The 14,791-nt window shown below is 38.0% G+C and overlaps 1 protein-coding gene across 6 annotated transcripts in view; it reads right to left on the reverse strand.

The window, feature by feature from the left end:
* The window catches only part of IQSEC3 (IQ motif and Sec7 domain ArfGEF 3), a 110,353-nt gene that overhangs the window by 25,507 nt on the left and 70,055 nt on the right, over nucleotides 1-14,791 (reverse strand). For all 6 annotated transcript variants that reach the window (XM_075855729.1, XM_075855730.1, XM_075855732.1 and 3 more), the window contains exon 3: nucleotides 10,163-10,394. In XM_075855729.1, the coding sequence (XP_075711844.1) occupies nucleotides 10,163-10,394 (232 nt within the window). The remainder of the gene's footprint in view (nucleotides 1-10,162; nucleotides 10,395-14,791) is intronic.

Here is a 14,791-nt window from a genome sequence, read left to right on the forward strand (position 1 = left end):
TTATAGGCACACTGTGGCTGTCACGACTGAGAAAATACACTGTGGCTTTCAAAGTTATGAAGGAACTGTGGCAGATAGCGCTAAGAGGGAACTATGTCATTGTTATGGGGATACTATAACTAATACTGTTATGGGGTCAATATGGTCATTACTGTTATTATGGGGGCACTATGGCCATCAGTGTTATGAATTTACTGTGGCATCTGGGAAATTTCCACAACAGTGGTGGCACATACCAGTGAGAACATATAACAGTGCCTCCGGAATTGTAATATAATGGACAGAAAAGTGCCACACCTGTCAGGTTAAGGAGGCACTGTGGCCATCAGTGCGATAGGGGACTGTTGAGGTTGAGACTGATCTGTGGCCCTTTCCATCTGTATAAAACGTGGCAGAACGCAGCGGACGTGGCCTTGTCTGTGTAAGACGAGATTTGCGCATTCTGCTTTGGAAACGGCTCCAGCGATAACTGAACCGGCGGGAAGTTTAGGATGAAAATAAATCTCATTACCGAGGGCAAGAACCGTAAAGAACCCGGAGCGGCCGCGTCCGTAACAAGCGCAGAGTATCCCGCAGCCCCAGGCTTCGTGTTTACTCATTTATTCCAGCAGAAAAGTCAAAAAGAAGGTCACAGGAAACGGGCCGAGGACTGCGCAGCGCTGGGGGTCCAATCAGATGCCACTTATGACCAGGAGTCCTGCTATCCCTCAAGGACAAATAAATATGCATCGTTGTGTAGAGTTATCCCTGACCTGGTCCTAAGCTCATACTGCACGTCCTGTATAAGTGTCAGTCTTTACTGTAGTCATGGCATTAGATTCACAAACTGTATGGCAGTATTCTGCAGCCACTGCATGGGGGTATTATGATACCTCTATACAGTACTGCTATGTGGTTACGGTCTGATATGATTATGTATGCATACTGTATGACCGTATGTTTCATGTACACTGTATGGTACTATCTTTTGGCACTATATGGCGCTGTTATATGTTCACTTTATGGCATTCTATAGTATGATGATTTAGCCCTGTATGGGTACTGTTCTGCGTTCACTGTATACCACTTATGTGGGCACTCCATAGCCCTGTTGTGTGTTCAATTATTACGTATGCACCAAATGGTAGTATTAGATCAGCACAATATGGCACTTATGTGCTCACTAAATAACACTATTATGTAGGTATTCTGTGCTGTATTATGTGGGTACTTTATGGCACTGTTATGTGTTCACTTATGACATTATTATGTGTTAAATAAATGGTAGTATTATATTAGCACTGTATGGCACAGTTATGTAGGCACGCTATGCAGTATTATGTGGTAGTATTATATTAGCACTGTATGGCCCTGTTATGTAGGCACGCTATGCAGTATTATGTGGTAGTATTATATTAGCACTGTATGGCACTGTTATGTAGGCACACTATGCAGTATTATGTGGTAGTATTATATTAGCACTGTATGGCCCTGTTATGTAGGCACGCTATGCAGTATTATGTGGTAGTATTATATTAGCACTGTATGGCACAGTTATGTAGGCACGCTATGCAGTATTATGTGCTAGTATTATATTAGCACTGTATGGCCCTGTTATGTAGGCACGCTATGCAGTATTATGTGGTAGTATTATATTAGCACTGTATGGCACAGTTATGTAGGCACGCTATGCAGTATTATGTGGTAGTATTATATTAGCACTGTATGGCACTGATATGTAGGCACGCTATGCAGTATTATGTGGTAGTATTATATTAGCACTGTATGGCACTGTTGTTATGTAGGCACACTATGCAGTATTATGTGGTAGTATTATATTAGCACTGTATGGCACTGATATGTAGGCACGCTATGCAGTATTATGTGGTAGTATTATATTAGCACTGTATAGCACTGTTGTTATGTAGGCACACTATGCAGTATTATGTGGTAGTATTATATTAGCACTGTATGGCCCTGTTATGTAGGCACGCTATGCAGTATTATGTGGTAGTATTATATTAGCACTGTATGGCCCTGTTATGTAGGCACGCTATGCAGTATTATGTGGTAGTATTATATTAGCACTGTATGGCACTGTTGTTATGTAGGCACGCTATGCAGTATTATGTGGTAGTATTATATTAGCACTGTATGGCCCTGTTATGTAGGCACGCTATGCAGTATTATGTGGTAGTATTATATTAGCACTGTAAGGCACTGTTATGTAGGCACACTATGCAGTATTATGTGGTAGTATTATATTAGCACTGTATGGCCCTGTTATGTAGGCACGCTATGCAGTATTATGTGGTAGTATTATATTAGCACTGTATGGCACAGTTATGTAGGCACGCTATGCAGTATTATGTGGTAGGATTATATTAGCACTGTATGGCCCTGTTATGTAGGCACGCTATGCAGTATTATGTGGTAGTATTATATTAGCACTGTATGGCCCTGTTATGTAGGCACGCTATGCAGTATTATGTGGTAGTATTATATTAGCACTGTATGGCACTGATATGTAGGCACGCTATGCAGTATTATGTGGTAGTATTATATTAGCACTGTATAGCACTGTTGTTATGTAGGCACACTATGCAGTATTATGTGGTAGTATTATATTAGCACTGTATGGCACTGATATGTAGGCACGCTATGCAGTATTATGTGGTAGTATTATATTAGCACTGTATAGCACTGTTGTTATGTAGGCACACTATGCAGTATTATGTGGTAGTATTATATTAGCACTGTATGGCACAGTTATGTAGGCACGCTATGCAGTATTATGTGGTAGTATTATATTAGCACTGTATGGCCCTGTTATGTAGGCACGCTATGCAGTATTATGTGGTAGTATTATATTAGCACTGTATGGCACTGTTATGTAGGCACACTATGCAGTATTATGTGGTAGTATTATATTAGCACTGTATGGCCCTGTTATGTAGGCACGCTATGCAGTATTATGTGGTAGTATTATATTAGCACTGTATGGCACAGTTATGTAGGCACGCTATGCAGTATTATGTGCTAGTATTATATTAGCACTGTATGGCCCTGTTATGTAGGCACGCTATGCAGTATTATGTGGTAGTATTATATTAGCACTGTATGGCACAGTTATGTAGGCACGCTATGCAGTATTATGTGGTAGTATTATATTAGCACTGTATGGCACTGATATGTAGGCACGCTATGCAGTATTATGTGGTAGTATTATATTAGCACTGTATGGCACTGTTGTTATGTAGGCACACTATGCAGTATTATGTGGTAGTATTATATTAGCACTGTATGGCACTGATATGTAGGCACGCTATGCAGTATTATGTGGTAGTATTATATTAGCACTGTATAGCACTGTTGTTATGTAGGCACACTATGCAGTATTATGTGGTAGTATTATATTAGCACTGTATGGCCCTGTTATGTAGGCACGCTATGCAGTATTATGTGGTAGTATTATATTAGCACTGTATGGCCCTGTTATGTAGGCACGCTATGCAGTATTATGTGGTAGTATTATATTAGCACTGTATGGCACTGTTGTTATGTAGGCACGCTATGCAGTATTATGTGGTAGTATTATATTAGCACTGTATGGCCCTGTTATGTAGGCACGCTATGCAGTATTATGTGGTAGTATTATATTAGCACTGTAAGGCACTGTTATGTAGGCACACTATGCAGTATTATGTGGTAGTATTATATTAGCACTGTATGGCCCTGTTATGTAGGCACGCTATGCAGTATTATGTGGTAGTATTATATTAGCACTGTATGGCACAGTTATGTAGGCACGCTATGCAGTATTATGTGGTAGGATTATATTAGCACTGTATGGCCCTGTTATGTAGGCACGCTATGCAGTATTATGTGGTAGTATTATATTAGCACTGTATGGCCCTGTTATGTAGGCACGCTATGCAGTATTATGTGGTAGTATTATATTAGCACTGTATGGCACTGATATGTAGGCACGCTATGCAGTATTATGTGGTAGTATTATATTAGCACTGTATGGCCCTGTTATGTAGGCACGCTATGCAGTATTATGTGGTAGTATTATATTAGCACTGTATGGCCCTGTTATGTAGGCACGCTATGCAGTATTATGTGGTAGTATTATATTAGCACTGTATGGCACTGTTGTTATGTAGGCACGCTATGCAGTATTATGTGGTAGTATTATATTAGCACTGTATGGCCCTGTTATGTAGGCACGCTATGCAGTATTATGTGGTAGTATTATATTAGCACTGTATGGCCCTGTTATGTAGGCACGCTATGCAGTATTATGTGGTAGTATTATATTAGCACTGTAAGGCACTGTTATGTAGGCACGCTATGCAGTATCATGTGGTAGTATTATATTAGCACTGTATGGCACTGTTATGTAGGCACGCTATGCAGTATTATGTGGTAGTATTATATTAGCACTGTATGGCACTGTTATGTAGGCACTCTATGCAGCATTATGTGGTAGTATTATATTAGCCCTGTATGGCACTGTTGTTATGTAGGCACACCATGCAGTATTATGTGGTAGTATTATATTAGAACTGTATGGCCCTGTTATGTAGGCACACTATGCAGTATTATGTGGTAGTATTATATTAGCACTGTATGGCCCTGTTATGTAGGCACGCTATGCAGTATTATGTGGTAGTATTATATTACCACTGTATGGCCCTGTTATGTAGGCACACTATGCAGTATTATGTGGTAGTATTATATTAGCACTGTATGGCCCTGTTATGTAGGCACGCTATGCAGTATCATGTGGTAGTATTATATTAGCACTGTATGGCCCTGTTATGTAGGCACGCTATGCAGTATTATGTGGTAGTATTATATTAGCACTGTATGGCCCTGATATGTAGGCACGCTATGCAGTATTATGTGGTAGTATTATATTAGCACTGTATGGCACAGTTATGTAGGCACGCTATGCAGTATTATGTGGTAATATTATATCAGCACTGTATGGCCCTGTTATGTAGGCACACTATGCAGTATTATGTGGTAGTATTATATTAGCACTGTATGGCCCTGTTATGTAGGCACGCTATGCAGTATCATGTGGTAGTATTATATTAGCACTGTATGGCCCTGTTATGTAGGCACGCTATGCAGTATTATGTGGTAGTATTATATTAGCACTGTATGGCCCTGTTATGTAGGCACACTATGCAGTATTATGTGGTAGTATTATATTAGCACTGTATGGCACAGTTATGTAGGCACGCTATGCAGTATCATGTGGTAGTATTATATTAGCACTGTATGGCCCTGTTATGTAGGCACGCTATGCAGTATTATGTGGTAGTATTATATTAGCACTGTATGGCACAGTTATGTAGGCACGCTATGCAGTATTATGTGGTAGTATTATATTAGTACTGTAAGGCACTGTTATGTAGGCACGCTATGCAGTATCATGTGGTAGTATTATATTAGCACTGTATGGCACTTATGTAGGCACACTATGCAGTATTATGTGGTAGTATTATATTAGCACTGTGTGGCACAGTTATGTAGGCACACTATGCAGTATTATGTGGTAGTATTATATTAGCACTGTATGGCACTGTTGTTATGTAGGCACGGTATGCAGTATTACGTGGTAGTATTATATTAGCACTGTATGGCCCTGTTATGTAGGCACGCTATGCAGTATTATGTGGTAATATTATATTAGCACTGTATGGCCCTGTTATGTAGGCACGCTATGCAGTATTATGTGGTAGTATTATATTAGCACTGTATGGCAGTGTTATGTAGGCACACTATGCAGTATTACGTGGTAGTATTATATTAGCACTGTATGGCCCTGTTATGTAGGCACGCTATGCAGTATTATGTGGGCACTGTTATGTAGGCACGCTATGCAGTATCATGTGGTAGTATTATATTAGCACTGTATGGCACAGTTATGTAGGCACGCTATGCAGTATTATGTGGTAGTATTATATTAGCACTGTATGGCACTGTTGTTATGTAGGCACGCTATGCAGTATTATGTGGTAGTATTATATTAGCACTGTATGGCAGTGTTATGTAGGCACACTATGCAGTATTATGTGGTAGTATTATATTAGCACTGTATGACACTGTTATGTAGGCACACTATGCAGTATTATGTGGTAGCATTATATTAGCACTGTATGGCCCTGTTATGTAGGCACGCTATGCAGTATTATGTGGTAGTATTATATTAGCACTGTATGGCCCTGTTATGTAGGCACGCTATGCAGTATTATGTGGGCACGGTTATGTAGGCATGCTATGAAGTATCATGTGGTAGTATTATATTAGCACTGTATGGCACAGTTATGTAGGTACGCTATGCAGTATTATGTGGTAGTATTATTTTAGCACTGTATGGCACTGATATGTAGGCACGCTATGCAGTATTATGTGGTAGTATTATATTAGCACTGTATGGCACTGTTATGTAGGCACGCTATGCAGTATTATGTGGTAGGATTATATTAGCACTGTATGGCCCTGTTATGTAGGCACGCTATGCAGTATTATGTGGTAGTATTATATTAGCACTGTATGGCACAGTTATGTAGGCACGCTATGCAGTATTATGTGGTAGTATTATATTAGCACTGTATGGCACTGATATGTAGGCACGCTATGCAGTATTATGTGGTAGTATTATATTAGCACTGTATGGCCCTGATATGTAGGCACGCTATGCAGTATTATGTGGTAATATTATATTAGCACTGTATGGCACTATTATGTAGGCACGCTATGCAGCATTATGTGGTAATATTATATTAGCACTGTAAGGCACTGTTATGTAGGCACACTATGCAGTATTATGTGGTAGTATTATATTAGCACTGTATGGCCCTGTTGTTATGTAGACACGCTATGCAGTATTATGTGGTAGTATTATATTAGCACTGTATGGCCCTGTTATGTAGGCACGCTATGCAGTATTATGTGGTAGTATTATATTAGCACTGTATGGCACTATTATGTAGGCACGCTATGCAGCATTGTGGTAATATTATATTAGCACTGTAAGGCACTGTTATGTAGGCACACTATGCAGTATTATGTGGTAGTATTATATTAGCACTGTATGGCCCTGATATGTAGGCACGCTATGCAGTATTATGTGGTAGTATTATATTAGCACTGTATGGCACAGTTATGTAGGCACGCTATGCAGTATTATGTGGTAGTATTATATTAGCACTGTATGGCCCTGTTATGTAGGCACGCTATGCAGTATTATGTGGTAGTATTATATTAGCACTGTATGGCACTGTTGTTATGCAGACACACTATGCAGTATTATAGTATTATGTGGTAGTATTATATTAGCACTGTATGGCCCTGTTATGTAGGCACGCTATGCAGTATTATGTGGTAGTATTATATTAGCACTGTATGGCACTGTTGTTATGTAGGCATGCTATGCAGTATTATGTGGTAGAATTATATTAGCACTGTATGGCCCTGTTATGTAGACACACTATGCAGTATTATGTGGTAGTATTATATTAGCACTGTATGGCACAGTTATGTAGGCACACTATGCAGTATTATGTGGTAGTATTATATTAGCACTGTATGGCACTGTTGTTATGTAGGCACACTATGCAGTATTATGTGGTAGTATTATATTAGCACTGTATGGCACTGTTATGTAGGCACGCTATGCAGTATTATGTGGTAGTATTATATTAGCACTGTATGGCACTGTTGTTATGTAGGCACGCTATGCAGTATTATGTGGTAGAATTATATTAGCACTGTATGGCCCTGTTATGTAGACACACTATGCAGTATCATGTGGTAGTATTATATTAGCACTGTATGGCACTGTTGTTATGTAGGCACGCTATGCAGTATTATGTGGTAGTATTATATTAGCACTGTATGGCCCTGTTATGTAGGCACACTATGCAGTATTATGTGGTAGTATTATATTAGCACTGTATGGCACTGTTGTTATGTAGACACGCTATGCAGTATTATGTGGTAGTATTATATTAGCACTGTATGGCACTGTTATGTAGGCACACTATGCAGTATTATGTGGTAGTATTATATTAGCACTGTATGGCACTGTTGTTATGTAGACACGCTATGCAGTATTATGTGGTAGTATTATATTAGCACTGTATGGCCCTGTTATGTAGTCACTCTATGCAGTATTATGTGGTAGTATTATATTAGCACTGTATGGCACTGTTGTTATGTAGGCACACTATGCAGTATTATGTGGTAGTATTATATTAGCACTGTATGGCACTGTTATGTAGTCACTCTATGCAGTATTATGTGGTAGTATTATATTAGCACTGTATGGCACTGTTGTTATGTAGGCACGCTATGCAGTATTATGTGGTAGAATTATATTAGCACTGTAAGGCCCTGTTATGTAGTCACTCTATGCAGTATTATGTGGTAGTATTATATTAGCACTGTATGGCACTGTTGTTATGTAGGCACGCTATGCAGTATTATGTGGTAGTATTATATTAGCACTGTATGACACTGTTATGTAGTCACTCTATGCAGTATTATGTGGTAGTATTATATTAGCACTGTATGGCACTGTTGTTATGTAGGCACGCTATGCAGTATTATGTGGTAGTATTATATTAGCACTGTATGGCCCTGTTATGTAGGCACGCTATGCAGTATTATGTGGTAGTATTATATTAGCACTGTATGGCACTGTTGTTATGTAGGCATGCTATGCAGTATTATGTGGTAGTATTATATTAGCACTGTATGGCCCTGTTATGTAGGCACGCTATGCAGTATTATGTGGTAGTATTATATTAGCACTGTATGGCACAGTTATGTAGGCACGCTATGCAGTATTATGTGGTAGTATTATATTAGCACTGTATGGCACTGTTATGTAGGCACACTATGCAGTATTATGTGGTAGTATTATATTAGCACTGTAAGGCACAGTTATGTAGGCACGCTATGCAGTATTATGTGGTAGTATTATATTAGCACTGTAAGGCCCTGTTATGTAGGCACACTATGCAGTATCATGTGGTAGTATTATATTAGCACTGTATGACACTGTTATGTAGGCACACTATGCAGTATTATGTGGTAGTATTATATTAGCACTGTAAGGCCCTGTTATGTAGGCACACTATGCAGTATCATGTGGTAGTATTATATTAGCACTGTATGACACTGTTATGTAGGCACACTATGCAGTATTATGTGGTAGTATTATATTAGCACTGTATGGCACTGTTGTTATGTAGGCACGCTATGCAGTATTATGTGGTAGTATTATATTAGCACTGTATGGCACTGTTGTTATGTAGGCACACTATGCAGCATTATGTGGTAATATTATATTAGCACTGTATGGCCCTGATATGTAGGCACGCTATGCAGTATTATGTGGTAGTATTATATTAGCACTGTATGGCACTGTTATGTAGGCACACTATGCAGTATTATGTGGTAGTATTATATTAGCACTGTAAGGCCCTGTTATGTAGGCACACTATGCAGTATCATGTGGTAGTATTATATTAGCACTGTATGGCACTGTTGTTATGTAGGCACGCTATGCAGCATTATGTGGTAATATTATATTAGCACTGTATGGCCCTGATATGTAGGCACGCTATGCAGTATTATGTGGTAATATTATATTAGCACTGTATGGCCCTGATATGTAGGCACACTATGCAGTATTATGTGGTAGTATTATATTAGCACTGTATGGCACTGTTATGTAGGCACGCTATGCAGCATTATGTGGTAATATTATATTAGCACTGTATGGCAGTGTTATGTAGGCACACTATGCAGTATCATGTGGTAATATTATATTAGCACTGTATGGCAGTGTTATGTAGGCACACTATGCAGCATTATGTGGTAATATTATATTAGCACTGTAAGGCCCTGTTATGTAGGCACACTATGCAGTATCATGTGGTAATATTATATTAGCACTGTATGGCACTGTTATGTAGGCACGCTATGCAGCATTATGTGGGCACTGTATGAGGCTATTATTTAAGCACAGGCAGTATTGTTTAACTGGGGAATGACCACCTTCCCCATGCATGTTTTGAGGAGGGGCTTCCTCAGATTTTGGTCGAGCTGTGATTGGGGTTCTAGTTTATAAGTAAGACATTCAGAGGGCTCCTACCTGTTTGTTCTTGAGGTCCATTGACAGCTCATAATCTGAGCTATTCGTCCCGTGAGAGCAGGTGGCCGTACTTTTCCCTCGCTGTACCCGGATCGGGGAGCCTGTATGGTGCAGACTGGCCTTAGTCAGCGACTCCTCCTCTCCAGGCTGTCGGGAACTGCTGATTATCATACCGTCACCTTCCCGGACGTCCCATGCCGTACACAGCAGCTTCTTACTGGCGCAGTCATCGCTGTTGTAGGAATACGATAAGACATATCAACCATGATTCTGGCCGTGTTCACACTCACAGATCAGCCATTTGTCAGTTATATCTGTTTCTGGGAAAGTTGGGTGGCAGCAAATATGGCTGCAATTATAGCACCCACAGGAGTTGTTACTCAACTTTCCTTAAGTTCTGAATGGCACATCTATCTAGTTTTGTACTGATATGTGGCATGGGATGTTTACTCTAGAACAGGGTAATCTGGCATTCAGGGCCCTAGGAAAGCTGGGTGACAATCCCAATGGGAGTTGTAGTGATGGCCATATTGGTTGAAATCCAGCTTTCCAACACACAGATATTGTAGAAGTGACGTCTTCTTATTTCAAGTTATTTATTCAGAGTTTTTTTCTGTTTCTGGGAAAGCTGGGTGACAAACTGTATGGCTGCCATTGCCACACTAACAGGGGTTGTCACTCAGCTTTATTTCTTACTGTCCAGTTATGTTACAATACAGGAGTGGGGGGATATACTTAATAAGCATAATTAGCCATGTTTTCCATTCAGGAATCTGGAAAAGCTGGGTGAAAATCTTGTGAAAACTGTAATGATATCATAGTTATTATCAAAAAATCCCACATTCTGGTCAATCTAAGCTAAGTGACAACCAATATGGCCTTTTGCGCAGTTTTACACGTTTCACCCAGCTTTTCCAGGCTCCTGAATGGCTTTGAACACGTTTATTTTCCAACGCCGCGTTGGATCGGACGTCACTGGCCGCATTCAGCGGTCTTAGTTTATAACCCTTTGGCTGTGGAAGTGTTAAGGTGATTGAATATTTTTAGAAAAGCCAGTGACTTGGATAAGCTGATTAAATATGTTCTGTGCCCTCCGCGCAGGGCGGCGAGCCTGAATATTTTATATCTATTAATATAAATGCCATCTGGAATCTCATAATACGCGGGCGCACACGAGCTGCCGATTCTTCGAGACTTTGAATAAAGTGGACTCGGACCATAAAGTTAATAAGGGCAGCGGCTCGTAGCCTTCAGCCTCACATGGAGGTCAAACGGGTCGAACGTGAATCAGCCAGAACGATCACACAAGGAGACTTGGGGTGGCATCGTGCCCGGCGGAGGATGGGCAATGTGTCATCATTAATACTCCGAGCTGAGAGTATTAACCTCCTGGTCGAAACATCCATTCAGCTGAAATTACGTGCGGTATCAGTCAACACCAGAGGAGATGAGGCGCGGAGGGGGAAGGATGTATATATAGGGCACGGCAAAGCTTATAGGAAGAGAAGAGTAACAATAATGGGTACCTAAGATGTAAAGAGGGCATCTATATACAGCGCCAACTAAAGGGCATCACCCACTGGAATCGAAAAGTCACCTACGTTCTACATAAGTCCTACCAAGACGCTTCTTAGTCATATCTGTTTCTGGGAAATCTGGGTGACAACCAATATGGCCGCTGTTACAGCTCAGGAGTTATCATTAACGTCTCCCAGAGCCCTGAACAGAAAATATGCCACACATCGCAGCAGATCTGTCATTCAGGAATCTGGGAAAGTAGGGTGAAAATCCAAATCAGAGCAAGAATGGTGATCCTACTTGCAGCTTTTACAACATGCTCTATATAGTATCTCGCCACCATAGGACATATGGAAAGGGGTTGTTTTTTTTCCATAAATGGCAGCATTAGGGCATGTGTAGACGTGGCAGAATTTTCCAGCTGAAAACGTTGCTGCAGATTCGTTGCAATATAGTATAGTAGTTATATTCTTGTATATAGGGGCAGTATTATAGTAGTTATATTCTTGTATATAGGAGCAGTATTATAGTAGTTATATTCTTGTATATAGGGGCAGTATTATAGTAGTTATATTCTTGTATATAGGAGCAGTATTATAGTAGTTATATTCTTGTATATAGGAGGCAGTATTATAGTAGTTATATTCTTGTATATAGGAGCAGTATTATAGTAGTTATATTCTTGTATATAGGAGCAGTATTATAGTAGTTATATTCTTGTATATAGGGAGCAGTATTATAGTAGATATATTCTTGTATATAGGGGCTGTTTTATAGTAGTTATATTCTTGTATATAGGAGCAGTATTATAGTAGTTATATTCTTGTATATAGGAGCAGTATTATAGTAGTTATATTCTTGTATATAGGAGGCAGTATTATAGTAGTTATATTCTTGTATATAGGAGCAGTATTATAGTAGTTATATTCTTGTATATAGGAGCAGTATTATAGTAGTTATATTCTTGTATATAGGAGGCAGTATTATAGAAGTTATATTCTTGTATATAGGGGCAGTATTATAGTAGTTATATTCTTGTATATAGGAGCAGTATTATAGTAGTTATATTCTTGTATATAGGGAGCAGTATTATAGTAGTTATATTCTTGTATATAGGGGGCAGTATTATAGTAGTTATATTCTTGTATATAGGGGCAGTATTATAGTAGTTATATTCTTGTATATAGGGGCAGTATTATAGTAGTTATATTCTTGTATATAGGGGGCAGTATTATAGTAGTTATATTCTTATATATAGGGGCAGTATTATAGCAGTTATATTCTTGTATACAGGGAGCAGTATTATAGTAGTTATATTCTTGTATATAGGGGCAGAATTATAGTAGTTATATTCTTATATATAGGAGCAGTATTATAGTAGTTATATTCTTGTATATAGGGGCAGTATTATAGTAGTTATATTCTTGTATATAGGGGGCAGTATTATAGCAGTTATATTCTTGTATATAGGGGGCAGTATTATAGTAGTTATATTCTTGTATATAGGGGCAGTATTATAATAGTTATATTCTTGTATATAGGGGCAGTATTATAGTAGTTATATTCTTGTATATAGGAGCAGTATTATAGTAGTTATATTCTTGTATATAGGGGCAGTATTATAGTAGTTATATTCTTGTACATAGGGAGCAGTATTATAGTAGTTATATTCTTGTATATAGGGGGCAGTATTATAGTAGTTATATTCTTGTATATAGGGGCAGTATTATAGTAGTTATATTCTTGTATATAGGGGCAGTATTATAGTAGTTATATTCTTATATATTGGGGCAGTATTATAGTAGTTATATTCTTGTATATAGGAGCAGTATTATAGTAGTTATATTCTTGTATATAGGAGCAGTATTATAGTAGTTATATTCTTGTATATAGGGAGCAGTATTATAGTAGATATATTCTTGTATATAGGGGCTGTTTTATAGTAGTTATATTCTTGTATATAGGAGCAGTATTATAGTAGTTATATTCTTGTATATAGGAGCAGTATTATAGTAGTTATATTCTTGTATATAGGAGGCAGTATTATAGTAGTTATATTCTTGTATATAGGGGGCAGTATTATAGTAGTTATATTCTTGTATATAGGGGCAGTATTATAGTAGTTATATTCTTGTATATAGGGCAGTATTATAGTAGTTATATTCTTGTATATAGGGGGCAGTATTATAGTAGTTATATTCTTATATATAGGGGCAGTATTATAGTAGTTATATTCTTGTATATAGGGAGCAGTATTATAGTAGTTATATTCTTGTATATAGGGGCAGTATTATAGTAGTTATATTCTTATATATAGGAGCAGTATTATAGTAGTTATATTCTTGTATATAGGGGCAGTATTATAGTAGTTATATTCTTGTATATAGGGGGCAGTATTATAGCAGTTATATTCTTGTATATAGGGGGCAGTATTATAGTAGTTATATTCTTGTATATAGGGGCAGTATTATAGTAGTTATATTCTTGTATATAGGGGCAGTATTATAGTAGTTATATTCTTGTATATAGGAGCAGTATTATAGTAGTTATATTCTTGTATATAGGGGCAGTATTATAGTAGTTATATTCTTGTACATAGGGAGCAGTATTATAGTAGTTATATTCTTGTATATAGGGGGCAGTATTATAGTAGTTATATTCTTGTATATAGGGGCAGTATTATAGTAGTTATATTCTTGTATATAGGGGCAGTATTATAGTAGTTATATTCTTGTATATAGGGGGCAGTATTATAGTAGTTATATTCTTATATATAAGGGCAGTATTATAGTAGTTATATTCTTGTATATAGGGAGCAGTATTATAGTAGTTATATTCTTGTATATAGGGGCAGTATTATAGTAGTTATATTCTTGTATATAGGAGCAGTATTATAGTAGTTATATTCTTGTATATAGGGGCAGTATTATAGTAGTTATATTCTTGAATATAGGGGGCAGTATTATAGCAGTTATATTCTTGTATATAGGGCAGTATTATAGTAGTTATATTCTTGTATATAGGAGCAGTATTATAGTAGTTATATTCTTGTATATAGGGGCTGTTTTATAGTAGCTATATTCTTGTATATAGGGGCAGTATTATAGTAGT

This window comes from Rhinoderma darwinii, chromosome 3 (assembly GCF_050947455.1).
Source record: "Rhinoderma darwinii isolate aRhiDar2 chromosome 3, aRhiDar2.hap1, whole genome shotgun sequence".
Lineage (NCBI taxonomy): Eukaryota > Metazoa > Chordata > Amphibia > Anura > Rhinodermatidae > Rhinoderma > Rhinoderma darwinii.